General features: G+C 37.7%; 1 protein-coding gene across 1 annotated transcript in view; it reads left to right on the top strand.

Moving 5' to 3' along the window:
* Window positions 1-22,255, top strand: part of LOC149470717 (uromodulin-like) — a 158,999-nt gene that overhangs the window by 111,985 nt on the left and 24,759 nt on the right. The window contains exon 9 of the mRNA XM_089661700.1: window positions 21,330-22,160. Within this exon, the coding sequence (XP_089517826.1) occupies window positions 21,330-22,160 (831 nt within the window). The remainder of the gene's footprint in view (window positions 1-21,329; window positions 22,161-22,255) is intronic.

Below are 22,255 nucleotides of genomic sequence, written 5' to 3'. Positions count from 1 at the left end.
ACATAAGGGGGGATATGATCTCTATGTATAATACATAAGGGGGGATATGATCTCCATGTATAATACATAAGGGGGATATGATCACCATGTATAATACATAAGGGGGGATATGATCACCATGTATAATACATAATGGGGATATGATCTCCATGTATAATACATAAGGGGGGATATGATCTCCATGTATAATACATAAGGGGGGGGATATGATCTCCATGTGTAATACATAAGGGGGGGATATGATCTCCATGTATATTACATAAGGGGGATATGATCTCCATGTATAATACATAAGGGGGGATATGATCTCCATGGATATTTAATAAGGGAGATATGATCTCCATGAATAACACATAAGGGGGGGGGATATGATCTCCATGTATAATACATAAGGAGGGATATAATCTCCATGTATAAAACATAAGGGGGGATATGATCTCCATGTATAATACATAAGGGGGAGATGTGATCTCCATGTATAATACAAAAGGAGGATATGATCTCCATGTATAATACTTAAGGGGGATCTGATCTCCATGTATAATATATACGGGGGGTATGATCTCCATGTATAATGCATAAGGGGGATATGATCACCATGTATAATATATAAGGGGGATATGATCTCCATGTATAATACATAAGGGGGGTATATGATCTCCATGTATAATACATAAGGGGGGGGGGGGGATATGATCTCCATCTATAATATATAAGGGGGGATATGATCTCCATGTTTAATACATAAGGGGGGATATAATCTCCATGTATAATACATAAGGGAGGATATGATCTCCATGTATAATACATAAGGGGGATATGATCTCCATGTATAATACATAAGGGGGAAATGATCTCCAAGTATAATACATAAGGGGGATATGATCTCCATGTATAATACGTAAGGGGGATATGATCTCCATGTATAATACATAAGGGAAGATATGATCTCCATGTATAATACGTAAGGGGGATATGATCTTCATGTATAATACATAAGGGTGGGATATGATCTCCATGTATAATACATAAGGGGGATATTATCTCCATGTGTAAATACATAAGGGGGAATATGATCTCCATGTATAATACATAAGGGGGATATGATCTCCATGTATAATACATAAGGGGGGATATGATCTCCATGTGTAATACATAAGGGGGATATGATCTCCATGTATAATACATAAGGGAAGATATGATCTCCATGTATAATACATAAGGGGGGATATGATCTCCATGTATAATACATAAGGGGGGATATGATCTCCATGTATAATACATAAGGGGGGATATGATCTCCATGTATAATACATAAGGGGGAGATATGATCTCCATGTATAATACATAAGGGGGGTATATGATCTCCATATATAATACATAAGGGGGTATATGATTTCCATGTATAATACATAAGGGGGGATATGATCTCCATGTATAATACATAAGGGGGGATATGATCTCCATGTATAATACATAAGGGGGGATATGATCTCCATGTATAATACAAAAGGGGGATATGATCTCCATATATAATACATAAGGGGGGGGATATGATCTCCATGTATAATACATAAGGGGGGGATATGATATCCATGTATAATATATAAGGGGGGATATGATCTCCATGTATAATACATAAGGTTGAATATGATCTCCATATATAATACATAAGGGGGGAAATGATCTCCATGTATAATACATAAGGGGGGGATATGATATCCATGTATAATATATAAGGGGGGATATGATATCCATGTATAATACATAAGGGGGATATGATCTCCATGAATAATACATAAGGGGGATATGATCTCCATGTATAATACATAAGGGGGGATATGATCTCCATGTATAATACATAAGGAGGGATATGATCTCCATGTATAATACATAAGGGGGATATGATCTCCATGTATAATACATAAGGGGGGATATGATCTCCATGTATAATACATAAGGTTGAATATGATCTCCATATATAATACATAAGGGGGGAAATGATCTCCATGTATAATACATAAGGGGGATATGATCTCCATGTATAATACATAAGGGGAGATATGATCTCCATGTATAATACATAAGGGGGATATGATCTCCATGAATAATACATAAGGGGGATATGATCTCCATGTATAATACATAAGGGGGGATATGATCTCCATGTATAATACATAAGGGGGGGATATGATCTCCATGTATAATACATAAGGGGGATATGATCTCCATGTATAATACATAAGGGGAGATAAGATCTCCATGTATAATACATAGGGGGGTATATGATCTCCATATATAATACATAAGGGGGGTATATGATCTCCATGTATAATACATAAGGGGGTGGGGATATGATCTCCATGTATAATACATAAGGGGGGATATGATCTCCATGTATAATACATAAGGGGGGGATATGATCACCATGTATAATACATAAGGGGGGGATATGATCTCCATGTATAATTCATAAGGGGGGATATGATCTCCATGTATAATACATAAGGGGGAATATGATCTCCATATATAATACATAAGGGGGGATATGATCACCATGTATAATACATAAGGGGGATATGATCTCCATGTATAAAACATAAAGGGGATATGATCTCCATGAAAAATACATAAGGGGGATATGATATTCATGAATAATACATAAGGGGGGGTATGATCTCCATGTATAATACATAAGGGGGATATGATCACCATGTTTAATACATAAAGGGGATATGATTTCCATGTATAATACATAAGGGGGGTATGATCTCCATGTATAATACATAAGGGGGATATGATCTCCATGTATAATACATAAGGGGGGATATGATCACCATGTATAATACATAATGGGGATATGATCTCCATGTACAATACATAAGGAGGGATATGATCTCCATGTATAATACATAAGGGGGGATATGATCTCCATGTATAATACATAAGGGGGGATATGATCTCCATGTATAATACATAAGGGGGATATGATCTCCATGAATAATACATAAGGAGGGGATATGATCTACATGTATAATACATAAGGGGGATATGATCTCCATGTACACTACATAAGGGGGGATATGATCTCCATGTATAATACATAAGGGGGGATATGATCTCCATGTATAATACATAATTGAGGATATGATCTCCATTTATAATACATAAGGGGGGAAATTATCTCCATGTATAATACATAAGGGGGGGATATGATCTCCATGTATAATACATAAGGGGGATATGATCTCCATGTATAATACATAAGGGGGATATGATCTCCATGAATAATACATAAGGAGGGGATATGATCTCCATGTATAATACATAAGGGGGATATGATCTACATGTATATTACATAAGGGGGATATGATCTCCATGCATAATACATAAGGGGGATATGATCTCCATATATAATACATAAGGGGGGGATATGATCTCCATGTATAATACATAAGGGGGGGATATGATCTCCATGTATAATACATAAGGGGGGATATGATCTCCATGTATAGTACATAAGGGGGAGATATGATCTCCATGTATAATACATAAGAGGGGATATGATCTCCATGTAAAATACATAAGGGGGGATATGATCACCATGTATAATATGGAAGGGGGGATATGATCTCCATGTATAATACATAAGGGGGGATATGATCTCCATGTATAATACATAATGGGGATATGATCTCCATGTATAATACATAAGGGGGGATATGATCTCCATGTATAATACATAAGGGGGGGGATATGATCTCCATGTATAATACATAAGGGAGGATATGATCACCATGTATAATACATAAGGGGGGATATGATCACCATGTATAATACATAAGGGGGGATATGATCTCTATGTATAATACATAAGGGGGGGATATGATCTCCATGTATAATACATAAGGGGGATATGATCACCATGTATAATACATAAGGGGGGATATGATCACCATGTATAATACATAATGGGGATATGATCTCCATGTATAATACATAAGGGGGGATATGATCTCCATGTATAATACATAAGAGGGGGGATATGATCTCCATGTGTAATACATAAGGGGGGGATATGATCTCCATGTATATTACATAAGGGGGATATGATCTCCATGTATAATACATAAGGGGGGATATGATCTCCATGGATATTTAATAAGGGGGATATGATCTCCATGAATAACACATAAGGGGGGGGGATATGATCTCCATGTATAATACATAAGGAGGGATATAATCTCCATGTATAAAACATAAGGGGGGATATGATCTCCATGTATAATACATAAGGGGGAGATGTGATCTCCATGTATAATACAAAAGGAGGATATGATCTCCATGTATAATACTTAAGGGGGATCTGATCTCCATGTATAATATATACGGGGGGTATGATCTCCATGTATAATGCATAAGGGGGATATGATCACCATGTATAATATATAAGGGGGATATGATCTCCATGTATAATACATAAGGGGGGTATATGATCTCCATGTATAATACATAAGGGGGGGGGGGGGATATGATCTCCATCTATAATATATAAGGGGGGATATGATCTCCATGTTTAATACATAAGGGGGGATATAATCTCCATGTATAATACATAAGGGAGGATATGATCTCCATGTATAATACATAAGGGGGATATGATCTCCATGTATAATACATAAGGGGGAAATGATCTCCAAGTATAATACATAAGGGGGATATGATCTCCATGTATAATACGTAAGGGGGATATGATCTCCATGTATAATACATAAGGGAAGATATGATCTCCATGTATAATACGTAAGGGGGATATGATCTCCATGTATAATACATAAGGGGGATATGATCTCCATATATAATACATAAGAGGGATATGATCTCCATGTATAATACATAAGGGGGATATGATCTCTATGTATAATACATAAGGGGGGGATATGATCTCCATGTATAATACATAAGGAGGGATATGATCTCCATATATAATACATAAGGGGGATATGATCTCCAAGTATAATACATAAGGAGGGATATGATCTCCATATATAATACATAAGGGGGATATGATCTCCATATATAATACATAAGGGGGATATGATCTCCATATATAATACATAAGGGGGATATGATCTCCAAGTATAATACATAAGGAGGGATATGATCTCCATGTATAATACGTAAGGGGGATATGATCTCCATGTATAATACATAAGGGGGATATGATCTCCATATATAATACATAAGAGGGATATGATCTCCATGTATAATACATAAGGGGGATATGATCTCTATGTATAATACATAAGGGGGGATATGATCTCCATGTATAATACATAAGGAGGGATATGATCTCCATATATAATACATAAGGGGGATATGATCTCCAAGTATAATACATAAGGGGGATATGATCTCCATGAATAATACATAAGGGGGATATGATCTCCAAGTATAATACATAAGGGGGATATGATCTCCATGAATAATACATAAGGGGGATATGATCTCCATGTATAATACATAAGGGAAGATATGATCTCCATGTATAATACATAAGGGGGATATGATCTCCATGTATAATACATAAGGGGGAATATGATCTCCATATATAATACATAAGGGGGGTATCATCTCCATGTATAATACATAAGGGGGATATGATCTCCATCTATAATACATAAGGAGGGATATGATCTCCATATATAATACATAAGGGGGATATGATCTCCATGTATAATACATAAGGGGGGATATGATCTCCATGTATAATACATAAGGGGGGATATGATCTCCATGTATAATACATTAGAGGTGATATGATCTCAATGTATAATACATAAGGGGGGGATATGATCACCATGTATAATACATAAGGGGGGGGGTATGATCTCCATGTATAATACATAAGTGGAGATATGATCTCCACGTATAATACATAAGGGGGGGATATAATCTCCATGTATAATACATAAGGGGGATATGATCTCCATGTATAATACATAAGGGGGGGATATGATCTCCATGTATAATACAGAAGTGGGATATGATCTCCATGTTTAATACATAAGGGGAGATATGATCGCCATGAATAATACATAAGGGGGGGGGTATGATCTCCATGAATAATACAAAAGGGGGGAAATGATCTCCATGTATAATGCATAAGGGGGATATGATCTCCATGTATAATACATAAGGGGGGATATGATCACCATGTATAATACATAAGGGGGGTATATGATCTCCATGTATAATACATAAGTGGGGGATATGATCTCCATTTATAATACATAAGGGGAGATATGATCTCCATGTATAATACATAAGGGGGGGGGATATGATCTATATGTATAATACATAAGGGGGGGGGTATAATCACCATGTATAATACATAAGGGGAGATATGATCTCCATGTAGAATATATAAGGGAGGGGATATGATCACCATATATAATATATAAGGGGGGGGGGATATGATCTCCATGTATAATACATAAGGGGAGATATGATCTCCATGTATAATACATAAGGGGGGGATATGATCTATATGTATAATACATAAGGGGGGTGTATAATCACCATGTATAATACATAAGGCGGGGGGTGAAATCACCATGTATAATACATAAGGGGGTATATGATCTCCATGTATAATACATAAGGGGGGTATGATCTCCATGTATAATACATAAGGGGGGCGATATGATCTCCATATATAATACATAAGTGGGATATGATCGCCATGAATAATACATAAGAGGATATTATCTCCATGTATAATACATAATGGAGGATATCATCTCCATGTATAATACATAAGAGGGGGATATGATCACCATGTATTATACATAAGGGGGGATATGATCTCCATGTATAATACATAAGGGGGGGATATGATATCCATGTATGATACATAAGGGGATATGATCTCCATGTATAATACATAATGGAGGATATGATCTCCATGTATAATACATAAGGGGGATATGATCTCCAAGTATAATTCATAAGGGGAGATATGATCTCCATGTATAATACATAAGGGGGGATATGATCTCCATGTATAATACATAAGGGGGGATATGATCTCCATGTATAATACATAAGGGGGGATATGATCACCATGTATAATACATAAGGGGGGATATGATCTCCATGTATAATACATAAGTGGGATATGATCTCCATGTGTAATACATAAGGGGGGATATGATTTTCATGTATAATACATAAGGGGGGGGGGATATTATCTATATGTATAATACATAAGGGGGGGGTATAATCACCATGTATAATACATAAGGGGGGATATGATCTCCATGAATAATACATAAGGGGGGATATGATCTCCATGTATAATACATAAGGGGGGGGATATGATATATATGTATAATACATAAGGGGGGGTATAATCACCATGTATAATACATAAGGGGGGATATGATCTCCATGTATAATACATAAGGGGAGCTATGATCTCCATGTATAATACATAAGGGGGGATATGATCTCCATGTATAATACGTCAGGGGGGAAATGATCTCCATGTATAATACATAAGGGGGGGGTATGATCTCCATGTATAATACATAAGGGGGGGATGTGATCTCCATGTATAATACATAAGGGGAGATATGATCTCTATGTATAATACATAAGGGGGGGATATGATCTCCATGAATAATACATAAGGGGGGATATGATCTCCATGTATAATACATAAGGGGGGATATGATCTCCATGAATAATACATAAGGGGGATATGATCTCCATGTATAATACATAAGGGGGGATATGATCTCCTTGTATAATACATAAGGGGGGAAATGATCTCCATGTATAATACATAAGGGGGGGGGGGGTATGATCTCCATGTATAATACATAAGGGGGATGTGATCTCCATGTATAATACAGAAGGGGAGATAGGATCTCCATGTATAATACATAAGGGGAGGGATATGATCTCCATGTATAATACATAAGGAGGATATGATCTCCATGTATAATACATAAAGGGGGGATATGATCACCATGTATAATACATAAGGGGGGATATGATCTCCATGTATAATACATAAGGGGGGATATGATCTCCATGTATAATACATAAGGGGGATATGATCACCATGTATAATACATAAGGGGGATATGATCTCCATGTATAATACATGAGGGGGGATATGATCTCCATGTATAATACATAAGGGGGGGGATATGATCTCCATGTATAATACATGAGGGGGGATATGATCTCCATGTATAATACATGAGGGGGGATATGATCTCCATGTATAATACATAAGGGGGGATATGATCTTCATGTATAATACATAAGGGTGGGATATGATCTCCATGTATAATACATAAGGGGGATATTATCTCCATGTGTAAATACATAAGGGGGAATATGATCTCCATGTATAATACATAAGGGGGATATGATCTCCATGTATAATACATAAGGGGGGATATGATCTCCATGTGTAATACATAAGGGAAGATATGATCTCCATGTATAATACATAAGGGGGGATATGATCTCCATGTATAATACATAAGGGGGGATATGATCTCCATGTATAATACATAAGGGGGGATATGATCACCATGTATAATACATAAGGGGGGATATGATCTAAATGTATAATACATAAGGGGGGGAGGATATGATCTCCAAATATAATACATAAGGGTGGGGATATGATCACCATGTATAATACATAAGGGGGGGGGGGTATGATCTCCATGTATAATTCATAAGGGGAGATATGATCACCATGTAGAATACATAAGGGGGGATATGATCTCCATGTAAAATACATAAAGGATGATATGATCTCCATGTATAATACATAAGGGGGGGGGGGGGATATGATCTCCATGTACAATACAAAAGGAGGGATATGATCTCCATGTATAATACATAAGGGGGGATATGATCTCCATGTATAATACATAAGGGGGATATGATCTCCATGTATAATGCATAAGGGGGGATATGATCACCATGTATAATACATAAGGGGGGATATGATCTCCATGTATAATACATAAGGGGGGGGATATGATCTCCATGTATAATACATAAGGGGAGATATGATCTCCATGTATAATACATAAGGGGGGGGGATATGATCTATATGTATAATACATAAAGGGGGGGGTATAATCACCATGTATAATGCATAAGGGGGGATATGGTCTCCATGTATAATACATAAGGGGGATATGATCTCCATGTATAATACATAAGGGGGGATATGATCTCCATGTATAATACATAAGGGGGGGGATATGATCTCCATGTATAATACATAAGGGGGATATGATCTCCATATATAATACATAAGGGGGGGATATGATCTCCATGTATTATACATAAGGGGGGATATGATCTCCATGAATAATACATAAGGGGGGAAAATTATCTCCATGTATAATACATAAGGGGGGGATATGATCTCCATGTATAATACATAAGGGGGGATATGATCTCCATGTATAATACATAAGGGGGATATGATCTCCATGTATAATACATAAGGGGGATATGATCTCCATGTATAATACATAATGGGGATATGATCTCCATGTATAATACATAAGGGGGGATATGATCTCCATGTTTAATACATAAGGGGGATATGATCGCCATGAATAATACATAAGGGGTGATATGATCTCCATGAATAATACAAAAGGGTGGAAATGATCTCCATGTATAATGCATAAGGGGAATATGATCTCCATGTATAATACATAAGGGGGGATATGATCACGATGTATAATACATAAGGGGGGCATATGATCTACATGTATAATACTTAAGGGGGGGGATATGATCTCCATTTATAATACATAAGGGGGGATATGATCTCCATGTATAATACATAAGGGGGAGATATGATCTCCATGTATAATACATAAGGGGAGATATGATCTCCATGTATAATACATAAGGGGGGGGATATGATCTATATGTATATTACATAAGGGGGGGGGTATAATCACCTTGTATAATACATAAGGTGAGATATGATCTCCATGTATAATACATAAGGGAGGGGATATGATCACCATGTATAATACATAAGGGGGGGGTATGATCTCCATGTATAATACATAAGGGGGGGATATGATCTCCATGTATAATACATAAGGGGGGATATGATCTCCATGTATAATACATAAGGGGCGATATGATCTCCATGTATAATACATAAGGGGAGATATGATCTCCATGTATAATACATAAGGGGGGGGGTATGATCTATATGTATAATACATAAGGGGGGGGGGTATAATCACCATGTATAATACATAAGGGGGTATATGATCTCCATGTATAATACATAAGGGGGGGTATGATCTCCATGTATAATACATAAGGGGGGGGGTATGATCTCCATATATAATACATAAGTGGGATATGATCGCCATGAATAATACATAAGGGGGGATATGATCTCCATGTATAATACATAAGGGGGGATATGATCTCCATGTATAATACATAAGGGGGGATATGATCTCCATGTATAATACATAAGGGGGGATATGATCTCCATGTATAATACATAAGGGGGATATGATCACCATGTATAATACATAAGGGGGAAATGATCTCCATGTATAATATATAAGGGGGGGGATATGATATCCATGTATGAAACATAAGGGGGATGTGATCTCCATGTATAATACATAAGGGGGGATATTATCTCCATGTATAATACATAAGGGGGATATGATCTCCATGTATAATACATAAGGGGGATATGATCCCCATGTATAAAACATAAGGGAGGATATGATCTCCATGTATAATACATAAGTGGGATATGATCTCCATGTGTAATACATAAGGGGGATATGATCTCCATATATAATACATAAGGGGGGATATGATCTCCATGTATAATACATAAGGGGGATATGATCTCCATGTATTATACATAAGGGGGATATGATCTCCATGTATTATACATAAGGGGGATATGATCACTATGTATAATACATAAGGGGGGATATGATCTCCATGTATAATACATAAGGGGGGATATGATCTCCATGTATAATACATAAGGGGGATATGATCCCCATGTATAATACATAAGGGGGGATATGATCTCCATGTATAATACATAAGGGGGATATGATCTCCATGTATAATACATAAGGGGAGGGATATGATCTCCATGTATAATACATAAGGAGGATATGATCTCCATGTATAATACATAAAGGGGGGATATGATCTCCATGTATAATACATAAGGGGGGATATGATCTCCATGTATAATACATAAGGGGGGATATGATCTTCATGTATAATACATAAGGGTGGGATATGATCTCCATGTATAATACATAAGGGGGATATTATCTCCATGTGTAAATACATAAGGGGGGATATGATCTCCATGTGTAATACATAAGGAAAGATATGATCTCCATGTATAATACATAAGGGGGATATGATCTCCATGTATAATACATAAGGGGGATATGATCTCCATGTATAATACATAAGGGGGGATATGATCTCCATGTATAATACATAAGGGGGGATATGATCTCCATGTGTAATACATAAGGGAAGATATGATCTCCATGTATAATACATAAGGGGGGATATGATCTCCATGTATAATACATAAGGGGGAATATGATCTCAATGTATAATACATAAGGGGGGGGGATATGATCTCCAAGTATAATACATAATGGTGGGGATATGATCACCATGTATAATACATAAGGGGGGGGGGTATGATCTCCATGTATAATACATAAGGGGGGGGGGTATGATCTCCATGTATAATTCATAAGGGGAGATATGATCACCATGTAGAATACATAAGGGGGGATATGATCTCCATGTATAATACATAAGGGATGATATGATCTCCATGTATAATACATAAGGGGGGGGATATGATCTCCATGTTCAATACATAAGGGGGGATATGATCTCCATGTATAATATATAAGGGGGATATGATCTCCATGTATAATGCATAAGGGGGGATATGATCACCATGTATAATGCATAAGGGGGATATGATCTCCATGTGTAATACATAAGTGGGATATGATCTCCATGTATAATACATAAGGGGGGATATGATCTCCATGTATAATACATAAGGGGGGGATATGATCTCCATGTATAATACATAAGGGGGATATGATCTCCATATATAATACATAAGGGGGGGATATGATCTCCATGTATAATACATAAGGGGGGATATGATCTCCATGAATAATACATAAGGGGGGAAAATTATCTCCATGTATAATACATAAGGGGGGATATGATCTCCATGTATAATACATAAGGGGGGATATGATCTCCATGTATAATACATAAGGGGGGATATGATATCCATGTATAATACATAAGGGGGGTTATGATCTCCATGTATAATACATAATGGGGATATGATCTCCATGTATAATACATAAGGGGGGATATGATCTCCATGTATAATACATAAGGGGGGATATGATCTCCATGTTTAATACATAAGGGGGGATATGATCTCCATGTATAATACATAAGGGGGGATATGATCTCCATGTATAATACATAAGGGGGGATATGATCTCCATGTATAATACATAAGGGGGATATGATCTACATGTATAATACTTAAGGGGGGGATATGATCTCCATTTATAATACATAAGGGGGGATATGATCTCCAAGTATAATACATAAGGGGGGATATGATCTCCATGTATAATACATAAGGGGGGATATGATCTCCATGTATAATACATAAGGGGGGATATGATCTCCATGTATAATACATAAGGGGAGATATGATCTCCATGTATAATACATAAGGGGGGGGGATATGATCTATATGTATAATACATAAGGGGGGGGGTATAATCACCTTGTATAATACATAAGGGGAGATATGATCTCCATGTATAATACATAAGGGAGGGGATATGATCACCATGTATAATACATAAGGGGGGGGGTATGATCTCCATGTATAATACATAAGGGGAGATATGATCTCCATGTATAATACATAAGGGGGGGGATATGATCTATATGTATAACACATAAGGGGGGGGGTATAATCACCATGTATAATACATAAGGCGGGGGGTAAGATCACCATGTATAATACATAAGGGGGTATATGATCTCCATGTATAATACATAAAGGGGGGTATGATCTCCATGTATAATACATAAGGGGGGGGGGGTATGATCTCCATATATAATACATAAGTGGGAAATGATCGCCATGAATAATACATAAGGTGGGATATGATCTCCACCATGTATAATACATAAGGGGGATATGATCTCCATGTATAATACATAAGGGGGAAATGATCTCCATGTATAATACATAAGGGGGTATATGATCACCATGTATAATACATAAGGGGGGATATGATCTCCATGTATAATACATAAGGGGGGATATGATATCCATGTATGAAACATAAGGGGGATGTGATCTCCATGTATAATACATAAGGGGGGATATGATCTCCATGTATAATACATAAGTGGGATATGATCTCCATGTATAATACATAAGCGGGATATGATCTCCATATATAATACATAAGGCGGGGATATGATCTCCATGTATAATACATAAGGGGGGGATATGATCTCCATGTATAATACATAAGGGGGGATAAGATCTCCATGTATAATACATAAGGGGGATATGATCCCCATGTATAATACATAAGGGGGGATATGATCTCCATGTATAATACATAAGGGGGGATAAGATCTCCATGTATAATACATAAGGGGGATATGATCCCCTTGTATAATACATAAGGGGGGATATGATCTCCATGTATAATACATAAGGGGGATATGATCTCCATGTATAATACATAAGGGGGATATGATCTCCATGTATAATACATAAGGGGGGATATGATTTCCATATATAATACATAAGGGGGGGATATGATCTCCATGTATAATACATAAGGGGGGATATGATCTCCATGTATAATACATAAGGGGGGGGATATGATATCCATGTATGATACATAAGGAGGATGTGATCTCCATGTATAATACATAAGGGGGGATATGATCTCCATGTATAATACATAAGGGGGGGGGGATATGGTCTCCATGTATAATACATAAGGGGGGATATGATCTCCATGTATAATACATAAGGGGGGATATGATCTCCATGTATAATACATAAGGGGATATTATCTCCATGTATAATACATAATGGAGGATATGATCTCCATGTATAATACATAAGGGGGGATATGATCTCCATGTATAATGCATAAGGGGGATATGATCTCCATGTATAATACATAAGGGGGGATATGATCTCCATATATAATACATAAGGGGGGATATGATCTCCATGTATAATACATAAGGGGGGATATGATCTCCATGTATAATACATAAGGGGGGATATGATCTCCATGTATAATACATAAGGGGGATATGATCTCCATGTATAATACATAAGGGGGGATATGATCTCCATGTATAATACATAAGGGGGGATATGATCTCCATGTATAATACATAAGGGGGGATATGATCTCCATGTATAATACATAAGGGAGGATATGATCTCCATGTATAATACATATGTGGGATATGATCTCCATGTGTAATACATAAGGGGGATATGATCTCCATATATAATACATAAGGGGGGATATGATCTCCATGTATAATACATAAGGGGGGATATGATCTCCATGTGTAATACATAAGGGGGGATATGATCTCCATGAATAATACATAAGGGGGGAAATGATCTCCATGTATTATACATAAGGGGGATATGACCTCCATGTATAATACATAAGGGGGATATTATCTCCAGGATTAATACATAAGGGGGGATATGACCTCAATGTATAATACATAAGGGGGATATGATCTCCATGTATAATACATAAGGGGGGGGATATGATATCCATGTATGATACATAAGGGGGATGTGATCTCCATGTATAATACATAAGGGGGGGATATGATCTCCATGTATAATACATAAGGGGGATATGATCTCCATGTATAATACATAAGGGGGGGATATGATATCCATGTATGATACATAAGGGGGATGTGATCTCCATGTATAATACATAAGGGGAGGATATGATCTCAATGTATAATACATAAGGGGGATATGATCTCCATATATAATACATAAGGGGGGGATATGATCTCCATGTATAATACATAAGGGGGGATATGATCTCCATGTATAATACATAAGGGGGGGGATATGATATCCATGTATGATACATAAGGAGGATGTGATCTCCATGTATAATACATAAGGGGGGATATGATCACCATGTATAATACATAAGGGGGATATGATCTCCATGTATAATACATAAGGGGGGGGGATATGGTCTCCATGTATAATACATAAGGGGGGATATGATCTCCATGTATAATACATAAGGGGGGATATGATCTCCATGTATAATACATAAGGGGATATTATCTCCATGTATAATACATAATGGAGGATATGATCTCCATGTATAATACATAAGGGGGGATATGATCTCCATGTATAATGCATAAGGGGGATATGATCTCCATGTATAATACATAAGGGGGGATATGATCTCCATGTATAATACATAAGGGGGGATATGATCTCCATGTATAATACATAAGGGGGGATATGATCTCCATGTATAATACATAAGGGGGGATATGATCTCCATGTATAATACATAAGGGGGATATGATCTCCATGTATAATACATAAGGGGGATATGATCTCCATGTATAATACATAAGGGAGGATATGATCTCCATGTATAATACATATGTGGGATATGATCTCCATGTGTAATACATAAGGGGGATATGATCTCCATATATAATACATAAGGGGGGATATGATCTCCATGTATAATACATAAGGGGGGATATGATCTCCATGTGTAATACATAAGGGGGGATATGATCTCCATGAATAATACATAAGGGGGGAAATGATCTCCATGTATTATACATAAGGGGGATATGACCTCCATGTATAATACATAAGGGGGATATTATCTCCAGGATTAATACATAAGGGGGGATATGACCTCAATGTATAATACATAAGGGGGATATGATCTCCATGTATAATACATAAGGGGGGGGATATGATATCCATGTATGATACATAAGGGGGATGTGATCTCCATGTATAATACATAAGGGGGGGATATGATCTCCATGTATAATACATAAGGGGGATATGATCTCCATGTATAATACATAAGGGGGGGGATATGATATCCATGTATGATACATAAGGGGGATGTGATCTCCATGTATAATACATAAGGGGGGGATATGATCTCAATGTATAATACATAAGGGGGATATGATCTCCATGTATAATACATAAGGGGGGGGGATATGATATCCATGTATGATACATAAGGGGGATGTGATCTCCATGTATAATACATAAGGGGGGATATGATCTCCATGTATAATACATAAGGGGGGATATGATCTCCATGTATAATACATAAGGGGATATTATCTCCATGTATAATACATAATGGAGGATATTATCTCCATGTATAATACATAAGGGGGGATATGATCTCCATGTATAATGCATAAGGGGGGATATGATCTCCATGTATAATATATAAGGGGGGATATGATCTCCATGTATAATACATAAGGGGGGATATGATCTCCATGTATAATACATAAGGGGGGATATGATCTCCATGTATAATACATAAGGGGGGATATGATCTCCATGTATAATACATAAGGGGGATATGATCTTCATGTATAACACATAAGGGGGATATGATCTCCATGTATAACACATAAGGGAGGATATGATCTCCATGTATAATACATAAGGGGGATATGATCTCCATATATAATACATAAGGGGGGGATATGATCTCCATGTATAATACATAAGGGGGGATATGATCTCCATGTGTAATACATAAGGGGGGATATGATCTCCATGTATAATACATAAGGGGGGATATGATCTCCCTGTATAATACATAAGGGGGGAGATGATCTCCATGTATAATACATAAGGGGGATATGATCTCCATGTATAATACATAAGGGGAGATATGATCTCCATGTATAATACATAAGGGGGATATGATCTCCATGTATAATACATAAGGGGGGAATATGATCTCCATATATAATACATAAGGGGGATATGATCTCCATGTATAATTCATAAGGGGGGATATGATCTCCATGTATAATACATAAGGGGGGATATGATCTCCATGTATAATACATAAGGGGGGATATGATCTCCATGTATAATACATAAGGGGGGATATGATCTCCATGTATTATACATAAGGGGATATGAACTCCATGTATAATACATAAGGGGGATACGATCTCCATGTATAATACATAAGGGGATATGAACTCCATGTATAATACATAAGGGGGATACGATCTCCATGTATAATACATAAGGGGGGATTTGATCTCCATGTATAATAAATAAGGGGGGATATGATCTCCATGTATAATACATAAGGGGGGATATGATCACCATGTATAATACATAAGGGGGGATATGATCTCCATGTATAATACATAAGGGGGATACGATCTCCATGTATAATACACAAGGGGGGGATATGATCTCCATGTATAATACATAAGGGGGGATATGATCTTCATGTATAATACATAAGGGGGATATGATCTCCATGTATAATACATAAGGGGGATATGATCTCCATGTATAATACATAAGGGGGGATATGATCTCCATGTATAATACGTAAGGGGGGATATGATCTCCGTGTATAATACATAAGGGGGGGGATATGATCTCCATGTATAATACATAAGGGGGGATATGTTCTCCATGTATAATACATAAGGAGGGATATGATCTCCATATATAATATATAAGGGGGTATGATCTCCATGTATAATACATAAGGGGGGATATGATCTCCATGTATAATACATAAGGGGGGATATGATCTCCATGTATAATACATAAGGGGGAATATGATCTCCATATATAATACATAAAGGGGGATATGATCTCCATGTATAATACAAAAGGGGGATATGATCTCCATGAATAATACATAAGGGGGGATATGATCACCATGTATAATACATAAGGGGGGATATGATCTCCATGTATAATACATAAGGGGGGATATGATCTCCATGTATAATACATAAGGGGGATATGATCACCATGTATAATGCATAAGGGGGGATATGATCTCCATGTATAATACATAAGGGGGGGGGGGTATGATCTCCATGTATAATACATAAGGGGGATATGATCTCCATGTATAATACTTAAGGGGGATATGATCTCCATGTATAATACATAAGGGGGATATGATCTCCATGTATAATACATAAGGGTGGGATATGATCTCCATGTATAATACATAAGGGTGGGATATGATCTCCATGTATAATACATAAGGGGGGGATATGATCTCCATGAATAATACATAAGGGAGGATATGATCACCATGTATAATGCATAAGGGGGGATATGATCTCCATGTGTAATACATAAGGGGGATATGATCTCCATGTATAATACATAAGGTGGGATATGATCTCCATGTATAATACATAAGGGGGGATATTATCTCCATGTATAATACATAAGGGGGATATTATCTCCATGTATAATACTTAAGGGGGGATATGATCTCCATGTGTAATACATAAGGGGAGATATGATCTCCATGTATAATACATAAGGGGGGGGGATATGATCTATATGTATAATACATAAGGGGGGGGTATAATCACCATGTATAATACATAAGGCGGGGGGTAAGATCACCATGTATAATACATAAGGGGGGATATGATCGCCATGAATAATACATAAGGGGGGATATGATCTCCATGTATAATACATAAGGGGGGATATGATCTCCATGAATAATACATAAGGGGGGATATGATCTCCATGTATAATACATAAGGGGGGATATGATCTCCATGAATAATACATAAGGGGGGATATGATCTCCATGTATAATGCATAAGGGGGATATGATCTCCATGTATAATACATAAGGGGGGATATGATCTCCATGTATAATACATAAGGAGGGGTATGATCTCCATGTATAATACATAGGGGGGGGGTATGATCTCCATGTATAATACATAAGGGGGGATATGATCTCCATGTATAATACATAAGGGGGGATATGATCTTCATGTATAATACATAAGGGGGATATGATCTCCATGTATAATACATAAGGGGGGATATGATCTCCATGTATAATACATCAGTGGTCCATATAGTGAATTCCGTGTAGAGGGATTCACTTTAAGGTCATCTCAGAGGACAAGGGGGCGCTCTGTGCGTCTGGAGGAAAAGAAATGTAATCTCCAAACACGGAAAGGTTTCTTCACAGTAAGAGCTGTGAGAATGTGGAATAGACTCCCTTCAGAGTTGTTTGTTCCCTGCTCAATGGATTGCTGTAGGAAAGTCCTGGATTCTTTCTTGGATACACAGAATATACAGTGGGGCAAAAAAGTATTTAGTCCGCCACCAATGGTGCAAGTTCTCCCACTTAAAAAGATGACAGAGGCCTGTAATTGGCATCATAGGTAGACCTCAACTATGAGAGACAAAATGAGAAAACAAATCCAGACGATCACATTGGCTGATTTGGAAAGAATTTATTTGCAAATTATGGTGGAAAATAAGTATTTGGTCACCTACAAACAAGCAAGATTTCTGGCTCTCACAGACCTGTACCTTCTTCCTTAAGAGGCTCCTCTGTCCTGCACTCATTACCTGTATCAATGGCACCTGTTTGAATGTGTTATCAGTATAAAAGACACCTGTCCACAACCTCAAACAGTCACACTCCAAACTCCACTATGGTGAAGACCAAAGAGCTGTCGAAGGACACCAGAAACAAAATTGTAGACCTGCACCAGGCTGGGAAGACTGAATCTGCAATAGGCAAGCAGCTTGGTGTGAACAAACTAACTGTGGGAGCAATAATTAGAAAATGGAAGACATACAAGACCACTGAATCTCCCTCGATCTGGGGCTCCACGCAAGATCTCACCCCGTGGGGTCAAAATGATCACAAGAACGGTGAGCAAAAATCCCAGGACCACACGGGGGACCTAGTGATTGACCTGCAGAGAGCTGGGACCAACATAACAAAGGCTACCATCAGTAACACACTACGCCGCCAGGGACTCAGATCCTGCAGTGCCAGACGTGTCCCCCTGCTTAAGCCAGTACATGTCCGGACCCGTCTGAAGTTTGCTAGAGAGCATTTGGATGATCCAGAAGAGGATTGGGAGAATGTCATATGGTCAGATGAAACCAAAATAGAACTGTTTGGTAGAAACACAACTCGTCGTGTTTGAAGGAGAGAGAATGCTGAGTTGCATCCAAAGAACACCATACCTACTGTGAAGCATGGGGGTGGCAACATCATGCTTTGGGGCTGTTTCTCCGCAAAGGGACCAGGACAACTGATCCATGTACAGGACAGAATGAATGGGGCCATGTATCGTGAGATTTTGAGTGCAAACCTTCCATCAGCAAGGGCATTGAAGATGAAACGTGGCTGGGTCTTCCAACATGACAATGATCCCAAAATTACCGCCCGGGCAACGAAGGAGTGGCTTCGTAAAAAGCATTTCAAGGTCCTGGAGTGGCCTAGCCAGTCTCCAGATCTCAACCTCATAGAAAACCTTTGGAGGGAGTTGGAAGTCCGTGTTGCCCAGCGACAGCCCCAAAACATCACTGCTCTAGAGGAGATCTGCATGGAGGATGGGCCAACATACCAGCAACAGTGTGTGCCAACCTTGTGAAGACTTCCAGGAAACGTCTGACCTCTGTCATTGCCAACAAAGGATATATAACAAAGTATTGACATGAACTTTTCATATTCACCAAATACTTATTTTCCACCATAATCTGCAAATAAATTCTTTCCAGATCAGCCAATGTGATTGTCTGGATTTGTTTTCTCATTTTGTCTCTCATAGTTGAGGTCTCCCTATGATGCCAATTACAGGCCTCTCTCATCTTTGTAAGTGGGAGAACTTGCACCATTGGTGGGGACTAAATACTTTTTTGCCCCACTGTAACTGGATATAACTTTTATAGGTAAAGTGGATCCAGGGAATATCCGATTGCCTCTCGGGGGATCAGGAAGGTTTTTTTCCCCTGCAGGAGCAAATTGTATCATGCTTTGCTGTTTTTTTTTGCCCTCCTGTTGATTAACTGTGGATTTAGAATTATAACTTTTTTCTCATTTTAGGAACTTGTTCGGATTCTGACTGCCACCCAAATGCCACTTGTTCAGAATTTGGAGGATACGGGGAGTGCACATGTAAAGTGGGATTCGCTGGAGATGGAACATCTTGTACTGATATAGATGAATGTCAGGATTATTACACCAACAATTGTAATCATTATGGTAGTGGTTACTGTGTGAACACTGCCGGATCTTACACCTGTAATTGTTACTCCGGGTTTGAGTATAAAAAAGAATTTGGCTGTGTTGATATTGATGAGTGTGCGGACAGATCTCTGAATGACTGTCATCCAGTAGCTATATGTACAAATTATTATTATGGACCTTACTACACCTGTACTTGTCCCTATGGATATTACGGAGATGGAAGACACTGTGAGGTCAATGAATGCCAACAAGGAACTCCATGTCACTCTAATGAAGACTGCATTAAGTACATTGGATCCTATTCCTGTATTGACCCTTGCTCCAACCACACCGTACTTAATGACCCCTGGCGCAGCACTTCTAATACATATAATTATAATAATTACTGGTATGACTGGTTTCATTGTGACAACGGCCTGTCTGGCTGGTATCGGTTTAAAGGAACATATGACCAGCAAATCCCTGAGCACTGCGTACCACAATACAGCTGTGGGACTGTTATCCCCATTTGGATGAACGGCTCCCACCCTACAGTCAGTGACGTCATTGTGAATCGTACAGTTTGTTCCAACTGGTATGGCGGATGCTGCTCACAACCTTATAATATTTCTGTGAAAATGTGTCCGGGAGGATTTTATGTGTATAAACTACAGAGTACACCGAGCTGCAACTTCGCCTATTGTACAGGTAAGTACTGACACAAAGCATCATTCAGTGTGTTGTCTTCTTGTGTACAATTATATATATATATACAGTATGTATAATTCTTATGTGCTGTCTTT

This window comes from Staurois parvus, unplaced genomic scaffold (assembly GCF_062004578.1).
Source record: "Staurois parvus isolate SC_StPar_1 unplaced genomic scaffold, SC_StPar_1.0 ptg000034l, whole genome shotgun sequence".
Classification (NCBI taxonomy): domain Eukaryota; kingdom Metazoa; phylum Chordata; class Amphibia; order Anura; family Ranidae; genus Staurois; species Staurois parvus.
The sequence above is the reverse complement of the archived record's forward strand: the minus strand, read 5'-3'. Positions and strand labels throughout refer to the sequence as shown.